The 22,767-nt window shown below is 45.7% G+C and overlaps 1 protein-coding gene and 1 pseudogene across 6 annotated transcripts in view; one reads left to right on the top strand and one right to left on the bottom strand.

The window, feature by feature from the left end:
• Nucleotides 1–17,563, bottom strand: part of COPS3 (COP9 signalosome subunit 3) — a 29,239-nt gene extending 11,676 nt beyond the window's left edge. The window contains exons 1-8 of one of the 6 annotated variants that reach the window (XM_036296285.1): nt 14,738–14,872; nt 12,098–12,164; nt 11,957–12,014; nt 11,818–11,867; nt 9,954–10,046; nt 7,301–7,480; nt 2,796–2,936; nt 202–375 (exon numbers count right to left, since the gene is read on the bottom strand). In XM_036296285.1, the coding sequence (XP_036152178.1) occupies nt 202–375; nt 2,796–2,936; nt 7,301–7,480; nt 9,954–10,046; nt 11,818–11,832 (603 nt within the window). In that variant the 5' untranslated portion in view covers nt 11,833–11,867; nt 11,957–12,014; nt 12,098–12,164; nt 14,738–14,872. Of the gene's footprint in view, nt 1–201; nt 376–2,795; nt 2,937–7,300; nt 7,481–9,953; nt 10,112–11,817; nt 11,868–11,956; nt 12,070–12,097; nt 12,165–14,737; nt 14,873–14,960; nt 16,269–17,430 lie in introns of those variants that run through there. The other 5 variants (XM_036296288.1, XM_036296282.1, XM_036296283.1 and 2 more) reach the window with 5 other exon arrangements.
• Nucleotides 17,564–17,706: 143 nt separating this feature from the next.
• LOC118649356 lies at nt 17,707–19,164 on the top strand (annotated as a pseudogene).
• The last annotated feature ends 3,603 nt before the right edge of the window (nt 19,165–22,767 follow it).

Below are 22,767 nucleotides of genomic sequence, written 5' to 3' on the forward strand. Positions count from 1 at the left end.
CAGCTGCCCACGGAACGCTTACCCCTCAGGCTAGCTTCCTCTGCCTCCCAAAGCAGCCGTAGCGCCCGCCCGTCTTCCTCTCCACCTGTTCCTCATCTCAAACACCCTGTGCCCCTGCACCTGCTTCTTCAGCATCTAGAGGGAAAGAGGCGGGGGCAGCGGCGCGGGAGACGGAATGGCCTCGAGGGCCACGTGCCTCACCTTGGTCAGCCTCTGAATGTTCTTCTTATAGAGAGAGGACAAGCACTGCTTCACCAGCCCCATGTTGTTGTCACGAGTAAACGTCTCGCTGTGCTTGTTCACCAGGTTTCGGAGTTCTGAGGGGTTATTGGTTGAATACACTTGTGCTAACTCGTGGTATGCATTACTAAGAGGCTAAAGGTTTAAAGGGGAAAAGAGATTAAAATGTTAGAGAAGTAAAATTTATTCAGGAAGCAAAACAAAACACGGCACTGTATTTTGAGCAAGTACATCCAATACCCTTTACTGTTACCTAACAAATTATAACCTACCCAACAAATGCTCAGTGAAGACCAAGGATACATTTTCACTATGGAGTAATTTATTATAAAAAAAAACTTTGTGGTACAGAACAAATAACTGCACAGCAGGCGAAAGCGCACTGCATTTGGTAAAGACACACACATCTGTTTTTCCCCTATCAGTGGCTCCTTTTTCTATTGGGAAGAAAGAAGGCAGAATTTTCATTATTCTCAACTCTCTCTCACGTCTCATTCACCCACATACACCTCCCAGGTGCCATGGGACAATCGGCTACTTTAGCTAAGAAGGAAGATGGCAAGACAACTGATGATGGCGGAGGACCTAAGGGCTGAGCTGCTTCAGGTATTTTACCTCACATACATTATCCTTGAAAACTGGGCAGAGGTCCAAAAAATGTGGTCATGAGCACAGGCGTAAACGGATTCAAACCTATATTTCTACTTTTGAAGTTTGTGGTCTTTTCAACCAGTTATGACACCATCATAAATAAACTACTAATGCGTGTGGAATTATGCCACTTTAGGAAAGCATTCCTGCCCAGCTAGTGTGGCTCAGTGGTTGAGCGTCAACCCGTGAACCAGGAGGTCATGGTTCACTTCCCGGTCAGGCACATGCCTGGGTTTCGGGCTCAAATCCCAGTAGGGGGTGTGCAGGAGGTAGCTGATCAATGATTCTCTCTCATCACTGATGTTTCTATCGCTTTCTCCCTCCCTCTTCCTCTCTAAAATCAATAAAAGCATATTTAAAATAAAATTTAAAAAATCAAAGCATTCCTTCCAAAACAGGGCCACCTAAAGGAACCACGGGAGTTCTCCAAAATGATCTGCGAATGGCAACCCTAACACTATCCTGCCTCCTTCTTCCATGGGATCTCTTACCCACCTTGCTGCCAACACCAGCCTGTGACCAGGCAGCCTAGAGCTTGAGAAGCACGACAGGCTCTCAGGTGGAGAGCACGGGCTCTCTTCAAGACCACATAAGCATCTTCTCTCCAGGAAGACTTTCAAACTGACACCCTGATCTGACTTTTGTACGGGGACAAACAGGGTAAAACTGTTATTAAAATGACTGTGACCTGCCCTGGCCGGTTTTGCTGTGATCAGGGTCTCGGGTTCGATTCCCAGTCAAGGGCATGTACTTTGGTGGCAGGTTCCCCAGCCCCATTAGAGGCGCGCGTGGGAGGCAATCAATCAATGTGCTTTCACACATCAATATTCATCTCTCTCTCTCCCCCCTTCCTTTGTTCCACTCTTTCTAGGAATCAATGGAAAAAATATCCTTGGGTGAGGATTGTGTTTAAAAAAAAGATTGTCACCTCACAATCTTTTAAATTGTTCCATTTTTTAAAATGTGTTTTTTTTGCCGAAACCGGTTTGGCTCAGTGGATGGAGCGTCAGCCTGAGGACTGAAAGGTCCCAGGTTCGATTCCGGTCGGGGGCATGTACCTTGGTTGCGAGCACATCCCCAGCGGGGAGTGTGCAGGAGGCGGCTGATTGATGTTTCTCTCTCATCGATGTTTCTAGCTCTCTGTCTCTCTCCCTTCCTCTCTGTAAAAAATTAATAAAATATATTTAAAAAAAAATTAAAAAAAAATAAAATGTGTTTTTATTGATCTGAGAGAGAAGGGAAAAGGAGAGAGAAACATCGATGATGAATTACTGATCAGTTGCCTCCTGCACACCCCCAACTGGGGATCAAACCTGCAACCTGGGCATGTGCCCTGACCAGGAATCAAACCCTGACCTTCTGGTTCATGGGTTGATGCTCAACCACTAAAACACACCAGCCAGGGCTGTTCAAATTTTTTAAAATCATGAGCATGCATTTCAAAATATTTTTTAAAAGAGTTAATTTATTTTTTAATGTGATCCCAAAGCTGGGTTCTCAAGGAACACACAAGTTCGTGAGCAGAACCGTGGTCTTCACACGATCTCCCAGCACGTGCCAATTGAGAGCTCAATAAGTCAGCATTGCTTTTCCAGCATCTCACTAAATTGTAATGAAGAAAAAAAATCAACCCTTATTGGAGCTCAAACACCTACAGCTCTAAGTCTGAAAACAGGTTCCTGAGAGACACGCTGCTCCAATCCCTGATCAGAAGGCGTCTGAATAGCAGTGACATTAGGGTTCTACCAGAACTGCTGCCCCCAGGCTCCCTGCAGACAGTTAACAGATGTCCGCTAAATTGAAGCTGGTGGGAGAACTAAATCAGTATAAAATAAACTTATACAACCATGTATCTTTCCATTTCCTTAAGGACTTAAGAAATCAGTTTTATTTTAAAAACTCACCTTAATGAATCTACCCACAATTTGAGATGTATATTTTGGTAGCTGTTGTACTTTTCCAAGTAATATCAAAGAAACTAGAATATACTTTTTATATGATTCCAACATGATATGACTGACCGCCATGGCAGGGGTAGTTATAGCCTGAGCAAGAGAAGAATACTGAATGTGAAGACAGTACACCGCAGCAGGGAAGAACAATCAACTACAGGTATCACTTGAATTATAAAACAATACTTACATTCAATGTCCCATTTTCTTTATAACATGTTTAGTAAGATACAATGCACATAAACATTTTCCCTCTTAGAGTACGCGATTCAGTGGTTTTAGTACATTCACCACTACCTAATTCAGAACATTCCATCCCATCACAAAAGGAGTCCCATCTCCACCAGCAGCAACACCCCATTCTCTCCTCCCCTCGGCCCCAGGCAATCGCTGTTCTATTTATGTTTCTTTTTTTTCTTTTTTTTTAAATATATTTTATTGATTTTCCACAGAGAGGAAGGGAAAGAGATAGAGAGTTAGAAACATCGATGAGAGAGAAACATCGATCAGCTGCCTCCTGCACATCCCCCACTGGGGCCGTGCCCGCAACCCAGGTACATGCCCTTGACCGGAATCGAACCTGGGACCTTTCAGTCCGCAGGCCGACGCTCTATCCACTGAGCCAAACCGGTTTCGGCTCTATTTATGTTTCTATGGATTAGCCTAATGTGGCATCATAAATATGTTGCCTCTGTGACTTGCTTCACTGGTGAAGGTTCATCCATGTTGCTGACACCTTATTCCACTTTATGGTTGGGTGACATTCCACTGCACGGGTGTGTGACACTTTGTTTATTCGCTCCTCAGTTGATGGCATTGGGGTGTCTCTACCTTTGGCCACTAAATAATGATGCTCTGAACACTTGAGTACACGCTTTTGTGTGCACATTTGTCTTCATTCTCTTGGGTATATATTCCTAAGAGTAGAACTGCAGCATGACACGGTAACTCTATGTTTAACATTGGAGGCATTCCCAATTCTTTTTTCAAAGTGACTGTGCCATTTTATAATTCCACTGGCAACTGTGAGGGCTCCAAATCCTCCACACCTCACTAACATTTATCATTACTGGCGTCTTTTTAATGCAGTCACCCTAGCAAGTATGAATTGGTGTCTCAGAATGCTTTTTTTAAAAATATATTTTATTGATTTTTTTACAGAGAGGAAGGGAGAGGGATAGAGAGCCAGAAACATTGATGAGAGAGAAACATCGATCAGCTGCCTCCTGCACACTCCCCACCGGGGATGTGCCCACAACCAAGGTACATGCCCTTGACTGGAATCGAACCTGGGACCCTTGAGTCCGCAGGCCGACGCTCTATCCACTGAGCCAAACCAGTTAGGGCTCAGAATGCTTTTGATCTGTATTTCCTTGATGACTAATGTTGACGGGTATCTTTTCATGTGCTTATTGGTCATTTGTATAACTTTGGAGAAATGCCTATGCAAGTCGATTGTCCATTTAGAAATTTTTGTTTTTACTGTTGATTTATTAAGAGGTCTCTGTATATTCTGGATGAAAGTCCCTTATAAACATGATCTGCAAATATTTCTCCCGTTCTGCGGCTGCCTTTTCACTTTCTCACTTGGATTCGTGAAGGTTAAGAACTGAAAACTATCACACCCAATCAACCCAATATTTCACATCAAAACTCAAACCATTGAGCCTATGAGGCACTTCTTTGAGATTATCTACAGAAACAGTCACCTCAGCACACGAGAATACAAGTATGACCCCCACTGCAACCTGCTTCGCAGTGAAAGAACAGAATCAACTCTCAGTTCTATCCATCGAGGACTAGTCAACTACCTGGGCCAGTCTGTGGTGCACTATGAGGAGATGAAGGTGCTTTCGCTTTGTGCTTTATACAATGCTATACTGAATTTTTTTCAATATGTACATCCTTCTTTTGGAATTTTTTTGAAGCAGTAAAATAATCGGTATCACCTTCTGAAATTAAGGTACTAATACCATCTATAATGGCATACATATTATTAAAATACAGCGGCTTGCCCTATTCGGTTTGGCTGTGGATAGAGCGTTGGCCTGCAGACTGAAGGGTCTCAGGTTGATCCCAGTCAAGGGCACATACCTCAGCTGCAGGCTCGAAGGATCCCTGGCCCTAGGAGGCAACCAATGGATGCGTCTCTCTATCCATGTTTCTCTTGCTGTCTCTCCCCCTCCCTTCCACTCTCTCTAAAAATCAATGAAAAAAATATCCTCAGGTGAGGACTTACAACAACAACAAAAAACACACAAAGTGGTGTGGAGTAGACTAATACTAAACAATGCTTGTCCTTAGGGTTAATCATGGAATAACTACATTTTCAGGTAAAAGGCTTCCACCTATAAATATAAAAAGTTTGGCCCTAACCGGTTTGGCTCAGTGGATAGAGTGTCGGCCTGCAAACTGAAGGGTCCCAGATTCGATTCCGGTCAAGGGCATGTACCTTGGTTGCCGGCACATCCCCAGTAGAGGGTGTGAGGGGGCAGCTGGTCGATGTTTCTCTCTCATCGATGTTTCTAACTCTCTATCCCTCTCCCTTCCTCTCTGGGAAAAAAAAAAAGAAAAAGTTTGTTTTTAATATTTTAACTATTTGATGGAAATATTTTTCTAAGTACATTGCCTATCATCTTGATATTTCTAGATCAGTATGCTAATCACTTATACCTGGCTGTACAATGATAATGCAGTCAGTGGCTATGAAGTGTGTTTATAATTTTCTGAAGAACTGAATTTTTAAAAAATATACATTTTTATTGATTTCAGAGAGGAAGGGAAAGGGAGAGATAGAAACATCAATGATGAGAATCAGCGATCAGCTGGCTGCCTCCTGCAAGCCCCACACTGGGGAATAAGCCTGCAACCCAGGCATGTGCCCTGACTGGGAATCCAACCGAGACCTGGCTCATGGGTCGACCCTCAACCACTAGGCCACAAGGCTGGGCAGAACGGAAATTTTTGACTGTGTACTCTTGGAGAAGATTTTACCTGCCTTCTGGTGACCCTTTCCTAGGTTCTCTTGGTGGTACTTATCAACCCCCACTCACGGAGACAATGCTCAGTCACAGATGTGTGCGTGTGTATTTAAATGTTAGTATTTCAGCTCAATGGTAAGCTCCTTAAAGGTTTAAATATCCTTTATTATTTTAATATGTGCTATGAATAAAATAAGAACTGACATCTAATAAACATCTTAAAATACTAGAATTAGCCAATACAGGATGGGGCAAAAATATGTTTACAGTTCATGTAGAAGTTAATACAATAATTAATAAATAATAATACAAGAATAAACTGTTTCGTGTACTCAGAGCTGGACACCTACACTTGCCCCCCTGCACTGCGTTCTCCCTCTCAGACTCTAAGGAAACCTCTCCAGACTATTGCACCAAGCTGTGCAGTGTCACACTACATACTCCAGTGGCCATTACAGACAGACACAGGGGCGGGGATTTTCCACTGTGCATACTTAATATCCTTTGAATTTCAACCATGAGAATATTTTACTTATGGTTTTAGAACAAGACACTTCAAATATCATCCAGTTCAAACTCTTACCTACGTGCAAAGGTAGAGACGTTTACAACGGAAGCCAGATTAGACGGTATCAGTGGCAAAGCCTGGCTCAGACCCCACCAGCAGCGCTCCTCCCTCCACGGCCAATGCCCTTCAACTGAAGGAGCAAACCACCACCATGGGCACCAACCACGTCAAACTCGCAGCCCTCAGGCTGCATGCGGGCCACACGAGTATTTTTGAGGCCCAGCCAATATAATGGTATGTAAGAAACGTTTAAATAAAAATTTTGTAACATAATTTTTACAATATCCTGTTATACATACTTATTAATAACAAACTACAACATTCGCTAATGACTGATTACTATACATAATCATGTTGCATTCATTTCCCTCACACGCCTTACGCGCGGGCGCACCATTTCTCTCCACTGATACCAGCAGCGAATATTTTAGCAGCCGATGGCCACGTCATTAGTCTTGTACTGACTTGTTGGGTGTGCGCAACAGGAAGTATTTCACTTTCGGAGAACAAGAAAAATAGGTTTGTGTGACGCTTATTAATTTGTGCAGTTGTTCAGTGTCTGGTAAGTTAATGTTCAAGACAAAATGTTAATTTTTATTAAAATGTTCTATCATTTTATGTTAACGATGACTCATTTATTTCACCCCTTTGTATTCAGCATGTCTCTATGGAAATAAACCTACGTTTCTATGAAAATTGAAGCTTTTATTTTTTTTTTTGCGGCCACATACACTAACAACTTGTTTATTTGGCCCGTGTTAGCCTGTGAGTTTGACAGGCTTGGTCCACATGGTGACTGAGAAGGGGTCTTTGACAGGACCTCCACCTGGTACTGAGCCTGAAATCAATCTGCTCCAGGTGGGCACTCTGACCACACAAGTTCAAAACACCCCTAGAGATGAGATTACCTGCTCATAAAAGTAGAGTGCTCTTTCGAAGTTCTTCAGCCCAGTATAGATCATGCCTCCGTAATAATAGTAACATAAAAAGTGCTTTGCATCGTAGGCTCCATTCTCTTTACAAATATCCATCATGTCCACGTCAAGATATGGAAGGGCAGGCTTAAAGCATTTTGCCAGCAAACAAAGCTGTGAAAACATATTTGTATTAAATTGTCACTTTAATTGTACTCTGGCAAGCTTTAGCAGAAGCAGCAGATTCATAGACTCCAAAAAGTTCAAGAAAATATTGTTTTACATTTTCACATTTAACTTATTGATTAAAAGGGTCTGCATATCAACATATTACTCTGCTTTCTTAAGCATTCAGAATAAAGTAGCATTTGTTGTTGTTTTTTAAAATATATGTTTTTATTGATTTCAGAGACGAAGGGAGAGGGAGAGAGAGATATCAATGATGAGACAATCACTGATCGATGGCCTCCTGCACGCCCCCCATGAGCCAGCAACCTGGGCATGTGCCTGACTGGGAATTGAACCCTGACTTCTGGTTCACAGGTCAACGCTCAACCACTGAGCCACGCCAGCAGGGCTAAAATAGCACTTTTTTTTTTTTTAAATTGGTTTTTTACAGAGAGGAAGGGAGAAGGGTAGAGAGTTAGAAACATCGATGAGAGAGAAACATCGATCAGCTGCCTCTTGCACACTCCCTACTGGGTATGTGCCCGCAACCAAGGTACATGCCCTTGACCAGAATCGAACCCGGGACCCTTGAGTCCGCAGGCTGACGCTCTATCCACTGAGCCAAACAGGTTAGGGTAAAAATAGCACTTCTTTATAAAAGATGAACCAACCATGAGATTCAGTACCCCACAAATGAATTAAAGTTCAGCTAACAATTCACTTAGTAACCATTCTGTTTACAGATGCACAAACTAATCACAGAGAAATAGATCAGCATGCTATGATTAAAAATGGAGGTTTTTTCTTTAATTATACTTTTTCAATTTCTAAATCCTTTACATAAGTGTAAGGAATTGTGCAAGTACATGGCAATGTCCTGTATGTGGGGGAGGTGGCACAGGTGCAGACAAGGTACCAACCCCCTGAGCTGGCTGTTCACTTACCACTAGAGCACTGTGTGCATTTTATACACCAATCACAAACGTTTCTTAAAAGATGGAAAGAAAGAAAAAATGGGAAAAGCACACCTTCACTGAAACTAGAACACGTGATTAAAATAATCCACAAACCATGTTATTCATTAAGGAAATAATCTCAATACCCTATCGGGACTGGTTAAACCCGTATTATGAAATACTCTGCAGCTATAAACCACTGATATGGAACCATCTCTAAGATACATTAAGTAGAGCCCTGGCCGGTGTGGCTGTTGGTTGAGAGTTGTCCCATGCTCTGAAAGGTTGCTGGTTCAATTCCTGGTCAAGGCATATACCCGTTAAGGGATCCATCCCAATAGGGGGTGTGCAGGAGGCAGCCTATCGATGTTACCCTCTTACATCGATGTTTTTCTCTCTCTCCTTCTCCCTCTAAAATCAATAATAAAAAACCATATTAAAAAAAAAAAAAAAAAAGATACATTGCCCTAACCGGTTTGGCTCAGTTGGCCTGCAGATCAAAGGGTCCTGGGCTTGATTCCGGTCAAGGGCACATACCTTGGTTGTAGGCTCCTCCCCGGCCTGGGCCCTGGTCAGGGCGCGTGCAGGAGGCAACCAATCGATGTGTCTCTTTCACATCGATGTTTCTCTCTGTCTTTCCCTCTCTCTTCCATTCTCCCTAAAAATCAATGGAAAAATATCCTTGGGTGAGAATTAACAAAAACAAAACAAAACAACAAAAAATAGATACATTAAGTAGAAAAAAGCAAGGGGGGAAAAAGCAAAAAGCAATGTACCGTATATACTTATTCATACAAATTATTACAATTTGTATAAACAAAGAGACAGCCTTGGCCAGGTGGCTCAGTTGGTTGGAGCACTAACTCGTACACTGAAAGGCTGCAGGTTCAATTCCCAGTCAGGGCACATACCTAGGTTACAGGTCTGATCCCCGGTTGGGTGTGAATGGGAGACAACCGATCAATGTTTCTCTCTCTCCCTTCCTCTTTCTCTAAAATCAATAAAAACATTTCCTCCGGTGAAGATTAAATAAAAAGAGAGAAAAAATAGACATATTTGCTTGTACATTCATAAAATATCTTTGGAAGGATAAACAAGAAACTGCTAACAATGGCTGCCTTTGGAGAGAGAGGTGGCTGGGAGGCAGGGTGGCAGGGAGATGCATTTTGTCTGCTGGATTTTGAACCATGCACAATAAAATAAACAAATAACATTTTAAGGTGTAAAGTTACCTGTGTTTATTCTCAGGTTCCAAAATTCCTTAAAAAAGAAAATAACTTGGTATTTTTTAAATGTCACAAGCATTAATTACTCTGTTCTACCAAGCCTACTAACTGAGCACTGTTCTATAGTTTGTATCCAAAAACTGTTGAAAATTCTCTTTCTATAGATAGAGGTACCTATACATTCCAACTGCTAGGACATATCAGTTTCCACCAAACTGCCTTCATTTATCCAATCTGATGTTGAGCAAACCTACCACCAACCTTCCATCCCCGACCCGGTCTAACACTGCTGCTTACCTGGCAGAGATCGGCATGTACTGAGGTCAGCTGGTTTGTGTTCATCTGCATCTTGTCTATGGCTTGCTTGAGGATGCCAATTCCTCGCAGGGGCTGTCAGAAATGACATCTTTCAGGTAAGTTCTCAGAGATGGCAGCACATGGATCTTAGCTTGTCACTTACAAATAAAAAATAACACTAACTGACAAGTTCCTTGAATGACAACATGAGGTTTCCATACTCTTCCAGGACTGTCCCAATTCAGTCAGAAAATGTTTCCTTACGCTGGTTCTTATGCTATTTAGAGTAATTCAGCACCATTTTTAAAACCATAGAGCCTTTTTTACAATGAAGATAAATAATCAAAAGCAACATTACTTTCTCAACAGTTCATTATATTTACATCTAAACAAACAAATCATTTAAAACAGATGCCAGCCTACGCTTAGTAAACGTAACTGTGTTCAAGGACGCTGACATTTTCCCCTCGGGTCGCTGGGCATCACCTGGAAACGTTCTCTAACATCATCTCTTACCGGGTAATAAATTACGCCCGAAGCTGAGACGGCCAGTGATAAAGGGGCCTTTCCTGCCCTGATTATAACTAACAAGGCTGAGCTTCCAGGGAGGCACAGCCAGTTTCTGGACAGGAGCTGTGACTGAAGTGCTGATTGACTGTAAAGGGTTTTCCAGTAAAGGCTGCTGGCAGTTTTTAGCCCTCTCTTTCAAACCACCACGTACTCAGTCCTCCTACAAATACCAACCGTTTATTTCTGTTTCAGTCTCCTTCAAACAACTAGTCTTAAAGTTCAATTTCAAATAAAAGAGAAACACCTAAATTATAACTTGTGTCAATATCACAAAATTAAAGAAAGACCAAAGAACTGTTCCAGATTAAAGGAAATAAAAGTTGTGTGACAATGTAGCACAACCCACGAACTGCAATTTTCTTTTGTTATAAATAAATTAATAAAGAACTGGCAAAATGGGAGTAAGGTCAGTATATTTGTTAAAGAATGATATCAATGTTCATCTCCTGATGCTGATCTTCGTATTGTGGTTATATAAGACAATGTCCTATATTTTAGGCAACACTCAAGGGCCATCCTATCTGCAATTTACTTTCCAATGGCTCAGGAAAAAAGAGAGAGAAAAGGATAAGCAACTGTGGGAAGATATTAATATCTGGAGAATCTGGGTGCATGGTATATGGGAATTGTTTACATTATTCTTGCAACTCTTTATAAAGCTAAAATTATGTTACAATTAAAAGTTTTAGCAAACAAAACCCAGCATATTATCACGCAAAGGATACTAGAATGGGAGCTCCAAAACCATTACCACTGGCTGCAGCCTCAGAGGCTGGCCTCCCCACACTGGAGTCTACACCTGCGGAGGGACTAGCGGTCCTTACCGCAAACGCTATGAGTACTTGAAGCGACCACCTACATCTAAGTGGTAGGACTCTTAGTACTAACCTGGAACCTTAACAAATTAATTATTGTCTAAGTTAGATATCTATCTATCTATCTATCTATCTATCTATCTAAAAGCCTAAGTGACCGTTCGCTATGACACGCACTGACCACCAGGGGGCAGAGGCATAACGCACAGGCATGGAAACATGGAACAGACTGATGAATCTCAGAGGGAAAGGGGGGAGGGGGAAGGACAGGAAGAGATTAACCAAAGATCTTATATGCATACTAGAGGCCCGGTGAATGCACGGGTGGGGTCCCTGGGCCTGGCCTGAGGGGATCGGGCTGAAACCAGCAGTCTGACATCCCCCAAGGGGTCCCAGATTGCGAGAGGGCACGGCCAGGCCGAGGCACCCCACCTAGTATGTTATAACAGAACTACAAACACTTGGATAACATTGCTTACCTGTTTTCTTTCCATAAGGGCGTTTGTTAACTGATGGCAAAGCCCAGCAACTAGATACAATAACAAAATATTAAAAATATAAATGACTAGACAGGCAAAATACATTCAATGGAAAATAGCAAAATGCAGTTTAGCTTACACGTGTCTGTTGCATATCGAATGTGCTCCCCGTTACAAGTACTGATAAAAAGCTGAACCTGTGAGAATAATGTTTCGAAGTCAGGAACACTGGGCATAGAAAACTTCACAAATCTGGAATAAAGGGAAAAAATCAATTTACCTTGATATTTCATGGGGTAAAAATGTAGAAGCAACTGAGGTCAGAAATCCATCCTATCTCCAATGCTCTGTGAATTAAATGTGTCTCAGTATTTTTAAAAATTAAGAAACAGGATCTATGAGATTTTCCTGGCCTGTTTTTTTGTTTGTTTGTTTGCACAATCAAGACACAACATAGATTTTTAAAAAAAGAAAGAAAAATATGCTTAGAAAAGAACAGCTTTTAAAAAGAAAAATTCCAGCCCTAGCTGGTTTGGCTCAGTGGATAGAGTGTTGGCCTGTGAACTGAAAGGTCCCAGGTTTGATTCCGGTCAAGGGCACATGCCCGGGTTGTGGGCTCGATCCCCAGTGGGGGACTTGCAGAAGGCAGCCAATCCATGATTCTCTCTCATCATGGATGTTTCTCTCTCCCTCTTCCTTCCTCTCTGAAATCAATGAAAAATATTTTTTTTAAAAAAAGAAAAATTCCATTAAATGGGGCTAAATATCAAGTCTTCCTACTATTTGTGAAGGAACTCAATATAAACTTATAACCAAAAGTTTAAGAAGATATTTTTCTTTTCAGCTCCAATGTGGTCAGGACTATTGACTCATTTTAAAAGCCAGCTGTTGCCTTTCCTGCCCTGAAGAGCGGACAAGGAAGCAGAGCTGTGGACCACAGAAGGCTACGGCCAGGATGGGCGATGCTGGGGTCCCTCTGGGAGAAAGCACTAGCTGAGGAGCAGGACGGGAAGAACTGGAGGTGCTGGGAAGAGGGAGGACTCAGATGATCCATCCTGATGCCCTTGGCAGACGGTGCCTTACAATTGCCCACGATAAACATTCTGGTGGGGGGGCAGAGACGGAAGGTTCGAAGATAGGTTTGGGGAAGAAATCACATAAGCTACCACCACTAAGGCACTGCTCACAAGTAAACTTCAAGCTCTTCTTTTTAGTAAAAAAATGAACTGTTGAAACTAATTTCAAGAAAAATGAAATGGATAGTTTTGCCTATTCACAATTTCTCTAAAATCTTTCAATTTGTACTTCTATCCAGTTCAGTATTACTTGACTTAACATTATCTGTCACTGTACTTCCTTCCCCATTATCAAGTATGTCTGAATAAATTTCATCAGGGCTTTACAATAAATTAATAAGGCACTGTCATTTCCATTTTATAAATAAAAACATGAAACTTGGGACCCCGTACCTAATAATGAAGGAACATAATTCAAATCCGGGGTACTCAGAAACAAGGCCAGGGCAGGTTTTCTTTTACTTAAATACAAGAAGAAACTGTTTTGTGTACTCACAACTGTAGCCCTACTTTTGCCCACCCCGTACATACATGTGAGTTTGTGTGTATAAAACATGCATGCTAAAAAGGGGGGGAAGCCCCAATGAATAAAAAAGGTATAGCATGCACGCTGTCCTTTTAATCGGTGAACACAGACAGTGGAAGGAAGCCTTTCCTAGCCTGCGCATCCCACAGAGCTTTCTGCAAAAATGTGGGTAGTACAACTGAGGAACTGAATCTTTAACTTTTTAAAACTAATTTACATAGATGTGGCTAGTGGCTACTACACTGCAGAGCAAGGCGCTAGACCAGGGGTGGGGAACACCCGGCCCATGAAATCATTTGGTCTGGCCCTGCCAAGGCATTAGGGATGAGTTAAATGTCTGACCAAATACAGCAGGCTAGTTTTTAAGTTCATAATTTTGTATGGCCCGCAAATGTTATAAATATCCAAATAGCCCTTGGCAGAAAAAAGGATCTCCTCTCCACCCCTGCTCTAGACCCTTTCATCCTGAATTTTTTCTCTAAACTCTATTCTTGACCCTACCTTTGTCTCAGGAATCCCAGTCCAAGTAAAGCCAGACCCTCGCTCTTAGTTCTTCTCAGTTTATTTATATTATTACAACTTTCACAACAACTTTAACTTCCCAATACTAAAACATCAAGAGAAAAGTAATTCTACTGTAAGGTACCAAGAGTTACAAGGAACCCAATTAAAACAGGTCTATTTAACTTGATCTCAAACAGCTTAAACCTGTTAGCTGATGTGGCTCAGTGGCTGAGCGCCAACCTATGAACCAGGAGGCCATGGTTAGATTCCTGGTCAGGGCACATGTCCAGGTTGCGGGCTGGATCTTGGTGGGGAGTGTGCAGGAGGCAGCCGATCGATGATTCTCTCTCATCATTAATGTTTCTCCCCCTCTCTGAAATCAGTAAAAATATATATTTAATAAAAAGTTGAAGAGAATTCAAAGCAATGTTGCTTCTGGGCATTGGTGATCGCACTCAGTACACACCGCCCTGCCATGCTTCATCACTCTTCCCACTTTATTCCACGCTAGGAAATGTGGGCGATCCAAGGGACTACATAAATAACGTATTCAGATAAATACAAACTCTAGTGCCCACAAGTGAGATGGCCATTCATTTTTTAAAATAAATTTCAAAATGCGTATAAATATAAACAAGAGTTAAAAACGATTAGTAGGGATAAGTGAAACATAACTACGATGACATGACGCTAGTTGTGCAAAAGAGCCCCATGTTGATTACATGGCTTACTTCCTTGCACCAAAAAAAAAGTCAGAAAGTGCACAGAGTTCAGTTTCAGAAAGCACAAAACCAGCAGAGAAGATGGCCCTTACAGAACAGCAAGGACGCCCAAGGAGTGCTCCTGTACGTCCAGAGCCCCAAGCACGGTGTCCAGATGGGATAAGTTCTTTGCAAGGAGTTCCCCGCTCTTGTTGATCAGCTCACAAAGCTGAGTCATCTGCCCTGAAAAACAGGAATAACACTGTGTCACTCAGTTACAGTACTAACCAATCCAAAGGTAGGACAACCAGACTTCATACCCCAGAGCAGAAATACCTGAAGATTATTCCTTGTATCGCCTTCATTTCAGATGAGGGCCGAGAAGGGCCAGAGGAGTGAAATGAACTAGACGCCCACATCCCTCTGCCCCCTGAAAGTTTCTCCATTCCCTCCGTTCCTTCCTCTGGCTCCCCAAGCCAGAAAAGTACACACACTATCACTACCACTCCCTGCTCCCTCTCTGTATCCAAATGTCACCAAAGACGATTTCCTTCTACTTCCTTTCGCTGTCCCCTGACTTAATTCATATCCTTATTTCTTATCTGAACTACATCATAACCCTTCTCAATGCCCACTCGTTCCTCCAGCCCATCTTCCACACTGGCACCTGTGCGGTCTTTCTAAATGAAAAATTCAACCAAATCACCCCAGTGGCTTTAAGACGTCCACGTGCTTCAGCCCAGTGACTGGTCTGTGCCTCCCCAGCCCTGTGTCCTGCTACTTCCCTTCACACACCTCGTCTTGGTCATGACAAGCTCAAAAGTCAATCGACACTCCCTGTCCTCTCACCTTTGTGCCCCTACACCTGCTTTTCTCCGCGCTGAGCATCCCTCCCTTCACGCTTCTCCCCCATGTCCTCCTCTACCTGCCTCACACTCTGCTCTACAGTCTGCCTGGTCTTCCCGGGACCCTCACCCACCCTGCTTTCCCGAGGCTAACTTGGTTGGCTATCTGTCCGCTCCCCATCACCTGAGAGTAGGTAATTCAGCATAAACTCAGGTGAAGAGAGTCCCTTCTCCAGCTTAATAATACAGTTTTTATGCAGCCAATCAATCAACAAGCAGCTTGATGAATCTAAGACCCATTTTTCTTTCTCTTATATCACAATGTTATAACAAAAGTATAGAATCTAATTAGGCCCAAATTGGTACTCTGAACTAGCTTACCAATTTTAACAGGTTATTCTAATAACAGACATACCATAGATACTCTCAAACCTCACTAGCTGTCTTTCCATGATCTATAAGGTATCATTTTTCAAGACAATAATACAAGTTGAACTGGGAAAGACCGACTCACTATCACTTTATTAAAGACCTCACTGGTCTGTATGAATACGCATCATCATCTTCCAGTTAAATGATCGCCCCCTTTTAAACCCACTACTTGAAATAAGTTTACAATGACTTGGAACACCCAGAAATAAGCATTTCAGCCCATTAAATAATCAATGCCGAGCTGAGACTTAAAGGCTGGGCCATTATGAAATCATGAGAGTCAACTACTGCCGGGGAGAGTCCACAGTAAGTGTAAGTGTCACTGACATGAGCCCAGCTAGAGATGTGGCAGTGAGATTTCCTCTGTCCCTTCATTTAAGCTCCATGTTAAGAAGTTCTCAACGAGAGCAGAGAAAGCAGACCCTCATCCACATGCACTGGTGCACGCGGGGCGGTGCACGCGTGGAGGGCGGCAGCGGCAGCGGCCTCTGTCCTGTCTCCGCCCGGCAGCCGTGCACAGAGCATGCGGGCAGAGCTTCCGGTGAGTGATGCCGCTGGAGGCTCCACCGCCAGAGGAAGGCAGTGGCCAGGACACGAAGTGAACGAGGCAGGCTCCCAACCCAACCTTCTACGCGCTGCGGCCCCGAAAACAGAAACGGAGTGTCCGTGCCCTAATGAATGGCGGTGTCTTCATTCCCAGACTCAAGGCCTGTGCCTCACCTGCGAGCCTAACGTCTATAAACACACGGGACGGGAGACAGAAGCCCCGCGCTCGGCCCTCTCCCTGTTGCACAGGGGGCCTTCCGGCAGCAGCGGGCCGAGGGAAGTGGGGAGACTGGCCCCGAAGGGGACTTGCCCACGGCCACGCGGCCCCGAACTTACACCCCACGGCCGCCCCACGAGCACTAGTCACTGCGCCCCTGGACGGGCGCCTTCCCTCGCTCCTCTCAGCCCTGCCACCCCGTGGGATGCGGACTGACTTCATCTACAGATGAAGACGCGGGAGGGTGACAGGGGCCTTCCAGCCAGCAGCGAACTACTTAATTCAGAGCCCAGGGTCCATCGTGATGAGATGAATGAACCCGAAAGCACGAAGATTAATTCGTCCGGCCTCCGCAGGGCGAACACGGGCGCGGGGGCTCGGGGCGCCGGCCGGCCGCGGGCCTGCAGCCCGGGCTCCCAGGACGGGCTCCCCGGGCGCCGCGGGCCGGGCGCCAGGGCACCAATCACCGCGGGCGAGCGAGGCTGCCGGGGCCAACGGGCGCCCGCGCAGGCGGCCAACGGAAGTCACCGCCCCCAAGTGTCAAGCGCAGAGCCGGGTGGAAGGGGCGTCCGGGGGTGCGGGCGGGGGAGCGGGAGGTCCCGGAGGCCCCGGGCCGGGAGGACGGGAGGCCGGGAGCCCAGCGCGCGAGGGGCGGCTCCCGCTCGGCCGCGCCGATCCCGTCCGGGCCTACGCGCCGCAGCCTCGAGCCCAGCCCCGGGCCCCGGCTCGGGCGAGCGGCGGGGGCTGCGGGGCCGCCGGGCCTCACCTTGCGCCGAGAGCTGCCGGACACTGTTAACGAACTGCTCCAGGGCCGAGGCCATGTTCCCCCGGGCTCCGAGGAGCAAGCGGCCCGCGCGGGAAGGAGCCTCGCTCTGGGGTGGGCGCCGGGAGCCGCCGGAAGGCCAGGCAGCGGCCACGTCACTTCCGCAGCTCAAGCCCCGCGAGATCTCGGCCTGGGAACCAATGACTGTTTCCTTGGAAACAGTCCTGCGTCCTGCTGCTCGCGGAGCGGGGGGTGAGCTCTTCTCCTTTCCTCACGGTGCTCGCGGGGGAACCCCCTCCTGTTTAAGGGGCGGTGGTCGGCGGAAGGCGCTAGCCGGCGATCCCCGGCGCCGGCATCGCGCTGGGCGGCGGAGTGGCCGCTCTCCCCGAGCCTTCCCGTGCGGAGAGCGGGCGCCGCCGCGGTGCGCACCCCCCGCCCCCAGCAGCGCCGTGACTGTGCGGGTGGTGGGACGTGCTGTGCTGTCTTGCCTCCCTCTCCCGTGAAGTTCTGACAGTGACCTCGCCACCTAAAACACTTTTAGAATCATGTTCACTCACGATACCTGTTGAGGCGCTTAGCTTCAAGCCGGGCCTGGGAAGTTAAGGACAGAGCGACGCCGGCGTGGTAGCCATAGCTATTGATTGACGATGGAAGACTATACCAAAATAGAGAAAATTGGAGACGGTACCTATGGAGTTGTGTGTAAGGGTAGACACAAAACTACAGGTCAAACAGTAGCCATGAAGAAAATCAGACTAGAAAGTGAAGAGGAAGGGGTTCCTAGTACAGCAATTAGGGAAATTTCTCTGTTAAAAGAACTTCGTCACCCAAATTTAGTCAGTCTTCAAGATGTACTCATGCAAGATTCCAGGTTATAGCTCACCTTTGCATACCTTTCCATGGATCTAAAGAAATACTTGGATTCTATCCCTCCTGGTCAGTTCATGGATTCTGCACCTGTTAAGGGTTATTTGTATCCAATCCTACAAGGGATTGTGTTTTGTCACTCTAGAAGAGTCCTAGAGACTCAAAACCTCAAAATCTATTGATTGATGACAAAGGTACAATTAAACTGACTGATTTGGGCCTTGCCAGAGCGTTTGGAATACCTATTAGGGGTGATCACACTAATAGCTCTCCGGAAGCGGTGCTGGGGTCAGCTCGCTATCCGACTCCAGTTGACGTTTGGAGTATAGGCACCATATCTGCAGAATTAGCAACTAAGAAACCGCTTTCCCATGGGGATTCAGGAATTGATCAACGCTTCAGAATTTTCAGAGCCTTGGGTACCCCCAACAATGATGTGTGGCCAGACGTGGAGTCTTTACAGGCCATTAAGACTACATTCCCCAGGGGAAACCAGGAAGCCTGTCCTCCCAAGTCAAAAACTTGGATAAAGATGCTTGGATCTTCTCTTGGAAATGTTAGTATATGATCCTGTCAAACGAATTTTGGGAAAAATGGCACTGATTCATCCATATTTTAGTGATTTGGGCAATCAGATTAAGAAGATGTAGCTGTCTGATGAAAGTTTCCACACGTATCAAGAACAGATATATTTTCACCGTCAACTCTATTTTTGTCTTGTGTATTTTTGTCTTCTTTGTTGTAAAACTTAAGCTATACTTCATCTTCTAACTTAAAAGTTGTAACTTAAAAATGTAAATATTATTCTATATGAATCTACACTAATAAAAGAGAAACACGGTAATTGGCATACGACCGCTACCCTTCCCATTGGCTAATCAGGGTGATATGCAAATTAACTGCCAGCCAAGATGGTGGCCGGGAACCAGGCAGCTTGAAACTAACATGAGGCTTGCTTGCTTCAGTGATGGAGGACTCCAACGTTCCCCACTGGCCGCTGCAAGCCTCTGAGCCTGCAGTTTCAAACATTGTAACAAATATAGACGGTAAATAAAACCCTAGAAACCAGCTTTCAGCCGGCTGGGATCTCAGAGCTGGAGTTGATACAGAGTTTCGAGACCGAAACAAACCAGATACCTGCTTTCAGGAGCAGAAGCCTAAGAGCTGGAGCCTCAGAGCTAAAGCTGGCCCAGAATAAAAAAGAAAAGAAAAAAAGGAGCAGTTGGGAGCTTCAGTCCCAGCCTGAAAACAGCCCTCAGCCCCTCACCCAGACTGGCCAGGCACCCCAGTGGGGACCCCCACCCTGAAGGGTGTGTGACCAGCTGCAAACAGCCATCATCCCCTCACCCAGGCTGGCCAGGCAACCCAGTGGGGACCCCCACCCTAATCCAGGACACCCTTCAGGGCAAACCAGCCGGCCCCACCCATGCACCAGGCCTCTATTCTATATAGTAAAAGGGTAATACGCCTCCCGGCACCGGGATCAGCGTGACAGGGGGCAGCGCCCAAACCCCCCGATCGCCCTGCGGCTCTGTGTGTGACAGGGGGCGGGGCCACAACCTCCCTATTGGCCCTGCTCTGTTTGTGACAGGTGAAGGCGCCCCAACCCCCTGATCGGCCCTGCTCTGTGGGTGATAGGGGGTGGCGCCCCAACCACCCCCCCTCCCCGGGCCCTGCTCTGTGTGTGATGGGGTAGAGCCATAACCTCCCCATCGGCCCTCCCCTGAGTGTGACAGTGGCTGCGCCCCAACCCCCTGATCCGCCCTGCTCTGTGTGTGACAGGGGGCGGTGTGCCAACTCCCCTATTGGCCCTACTCTGTGAGTGACAGGGGGGAGCTCCTCAACCCCCTGATGGGCCCTGCTCTGTGCGTGACGGGGTGGCGCCACAACCTCCCCATCAACTCTGCCTTGAGTGTGACAGGGGGCAGTGCCCCAACCCCCCAATCGGCCCTACCCTGAGCGTGACTGAGGGTGGCATCGCAACCTCCCAATCCGCCCTGCTCTGTGCATGACAGGGGGTGGCGCCCCAACTCCCCAATCAGCCCTGCTCTGAGCCCAACCAGGGGCTGCACGTAGGGATTGGGCCTGCCCTCTGCCACCCGGGAGCAGGCCTAAGCCAGCAGGTCGTTATCTCCCAAGGGGTCCCAGACTGCGAGAGGGCACAGCCAGGCTGAGGGACCCCCCCCTCCCCCCCGAGTGCACAAATTTTTGTGCACCGGGCCTCTAGTTTTAATATAATTCTGTATATGTTTGCAGATCTCACTGTAATAACTACTTCTTACTATAATAAAACTTATGTATAAATCTAATATATATATATATTGATAAGCCGGCCGGCGTGGCTCAGTGGTTGAGCATCAACCTATGAACCAGGAGGTCACCGTTGGATTCCAGGTCAGGGCACATGCCCAGGTTGTAGGTTTGATGCCCAGTAAGGGGCGTGCAGGAGGCAGCCGATCAATGATTCTCTCTCATCATTGATGTTTCCCTCTTCCTTTCTCTCTAAAATCAATAAAAACATATCTTTTCTAAAAAAAGATATGTTGAATTGATTTCCCCATATGGAATTGATTTGTCTTTTTTCTACTTGACTCCTCAAGCATGTTGCTCTTCTCATATAGCCACTTCTCTGTTGCAGAAGTTTGTCTTCATAATCCATACCCTATCCATTGCTTTTAACCTGCATGGAGTTCCTTGAGATCAAGCATCTGTCTTACCTCTGGACCATCTTAGGGCCCAACATATAGCGACGGAAGGTTGATGGCATCAATTCAACACCAAAGGAATCCCCAACTTGGGCTGCAGCAAAGAAGGAAACTTTATTCTGTGCAAACAGCTCAATTTCAGTGCAAACAGCTCAATTGTGACACAGCATGGCTGTGAAAATAGTCTGGGGCTAGGCCCCTCTCCAGTTAGACAGCTCTGTTCTGCCCTGCACTGGACTGTTCCATGCTGCTTTGCTCTGGTGAGACATCTTTGGTGTTTCTCTTTCATCTTTCCCCTCCTTCAGTGGAAAGGGAATCTACAAACACAGCACTAAGTCTTGGTGGAAAGGAAGAGTACACTCTTAGATAAGAGGGGAGCTGGCTTAGACAGACAGAAGTCCACACTCCTGATTCCTGATTGGCTCATTGTCATTCAAATGAGGACTCTAAAACCTCACAGTTTGATTGGTTCAAAAGGTACTGTCCTGATTGGTTAGAATGGAGCTGTTCTGATTGGTCGATGAAGAAGCTGATGGGGGGAAGAGATATAGCTATGCATCTCTGTTTGGATGAGGAAGTCTCAGTCCTATTGGTTAAAATAGGACTCCAGGAACTCCTATAAGGGCTGGCTCAGATGGCAGAAACACAGTGCAGGTGGACAGCTTGGTGCAGGCTCACTCTGAAGTGCAGTTGGTGAGAAAGGCCCCTATGTAGAAATGGCTGCTAGGCTCTGTTATTAAATTTTAGCCCAGTTAGCCAGTGGAGCCCTTCTTAATAGGCATCTTCTTTCTCAAGGTCCACACACAAGAACTGATGCATAGTAGGGTCTGAGGAAGTAAACATGCATTTTAAAATGTCATCCAACATATGTTTACTGAGCATCTACACTGTGCTGTGCTAGGCACTAGAGATACACTGTGGAGTGGAAACGGGCGTGTCCTTCCCCCTGCGGATAATGAACAAAAAAGACCCTAGAAAAGGGGGCTGGTGCCCTGAAGGAGTGAAACCAGGGTGTGTAAGGTCGTGCAGTGAAGGAAGCTGACCTAGCCTGGGAGCAAGAGGGAAGGCATTCTCGAGGAAATGACACACACTGGCAACGTGAGAAACATTCTAACCTATGAAGAATTTTTGGGAGTTTGCGTCAAACTGTCAACAATTGCCAGGAAGCAAAATCCCAACGGATTGAGATAATGCTCCACAGAATGGCAGTTTTGCACCTTATTTTATGCATCACAATCAAAAGAGAAAACGAATGTGGGTAATATGAAATCCATTGGTGATTGATTAGCTAAGCTGGAGAAAGCAAAGTGGGGAAACCTCTGGGAATTGATAAAAAACAAAATGATAGACATATACTTCTCTTTTTCAAAACATTTTTAAAAATATATTTTTATTGATTCAGAGAGGAAGGGAGAGAGAGATAGAAACATCAAAGAGAGAATCATTGATTGGCTTCCTCCTGCACGCCCCCTGCTGGGGATCAAGACCGCAACCGGGCATATGCCCTTGACTGGAATCGAACCGGAGACCCTTAGGTCCGCAGGCCCACGCTTTATCCACTGAGCCAAACCAGCCAGGGCTCAAAACATATTTTTATTGATTTCAGAGAGGGAGAGAGAGAGAGAGGGAGAGAGAGAGAGAGAAAGAGAGAGAGAGGGAGAGGTGAGGGAGTGAGAGAGAGAGGGAGGGAGAGAGGGAGGGGAGGGAGAGGAGAAAGAGAGAGAGAGGGAGAGAGAGGAGAGCAAGATGCCTGCCAGCACTGGCGATG

Source organism: Myotis myotis, unplaced genomic scaffold, assembly GCF_014108235.1.
Source record: "Myotis myotis isolate mMyoMyo1 unplaced genomic scaffold, mMyoMyo1.p scaffold_m19_p_29, whole genome shotgun sequence".
NCBI classification, from domain to species: domain Eukaryota; kingdom Metazoa; phylum Chordata; class Mammalia; order Chiroptera; family Vespertilionidae; genus Myotis; species Myotis myotis.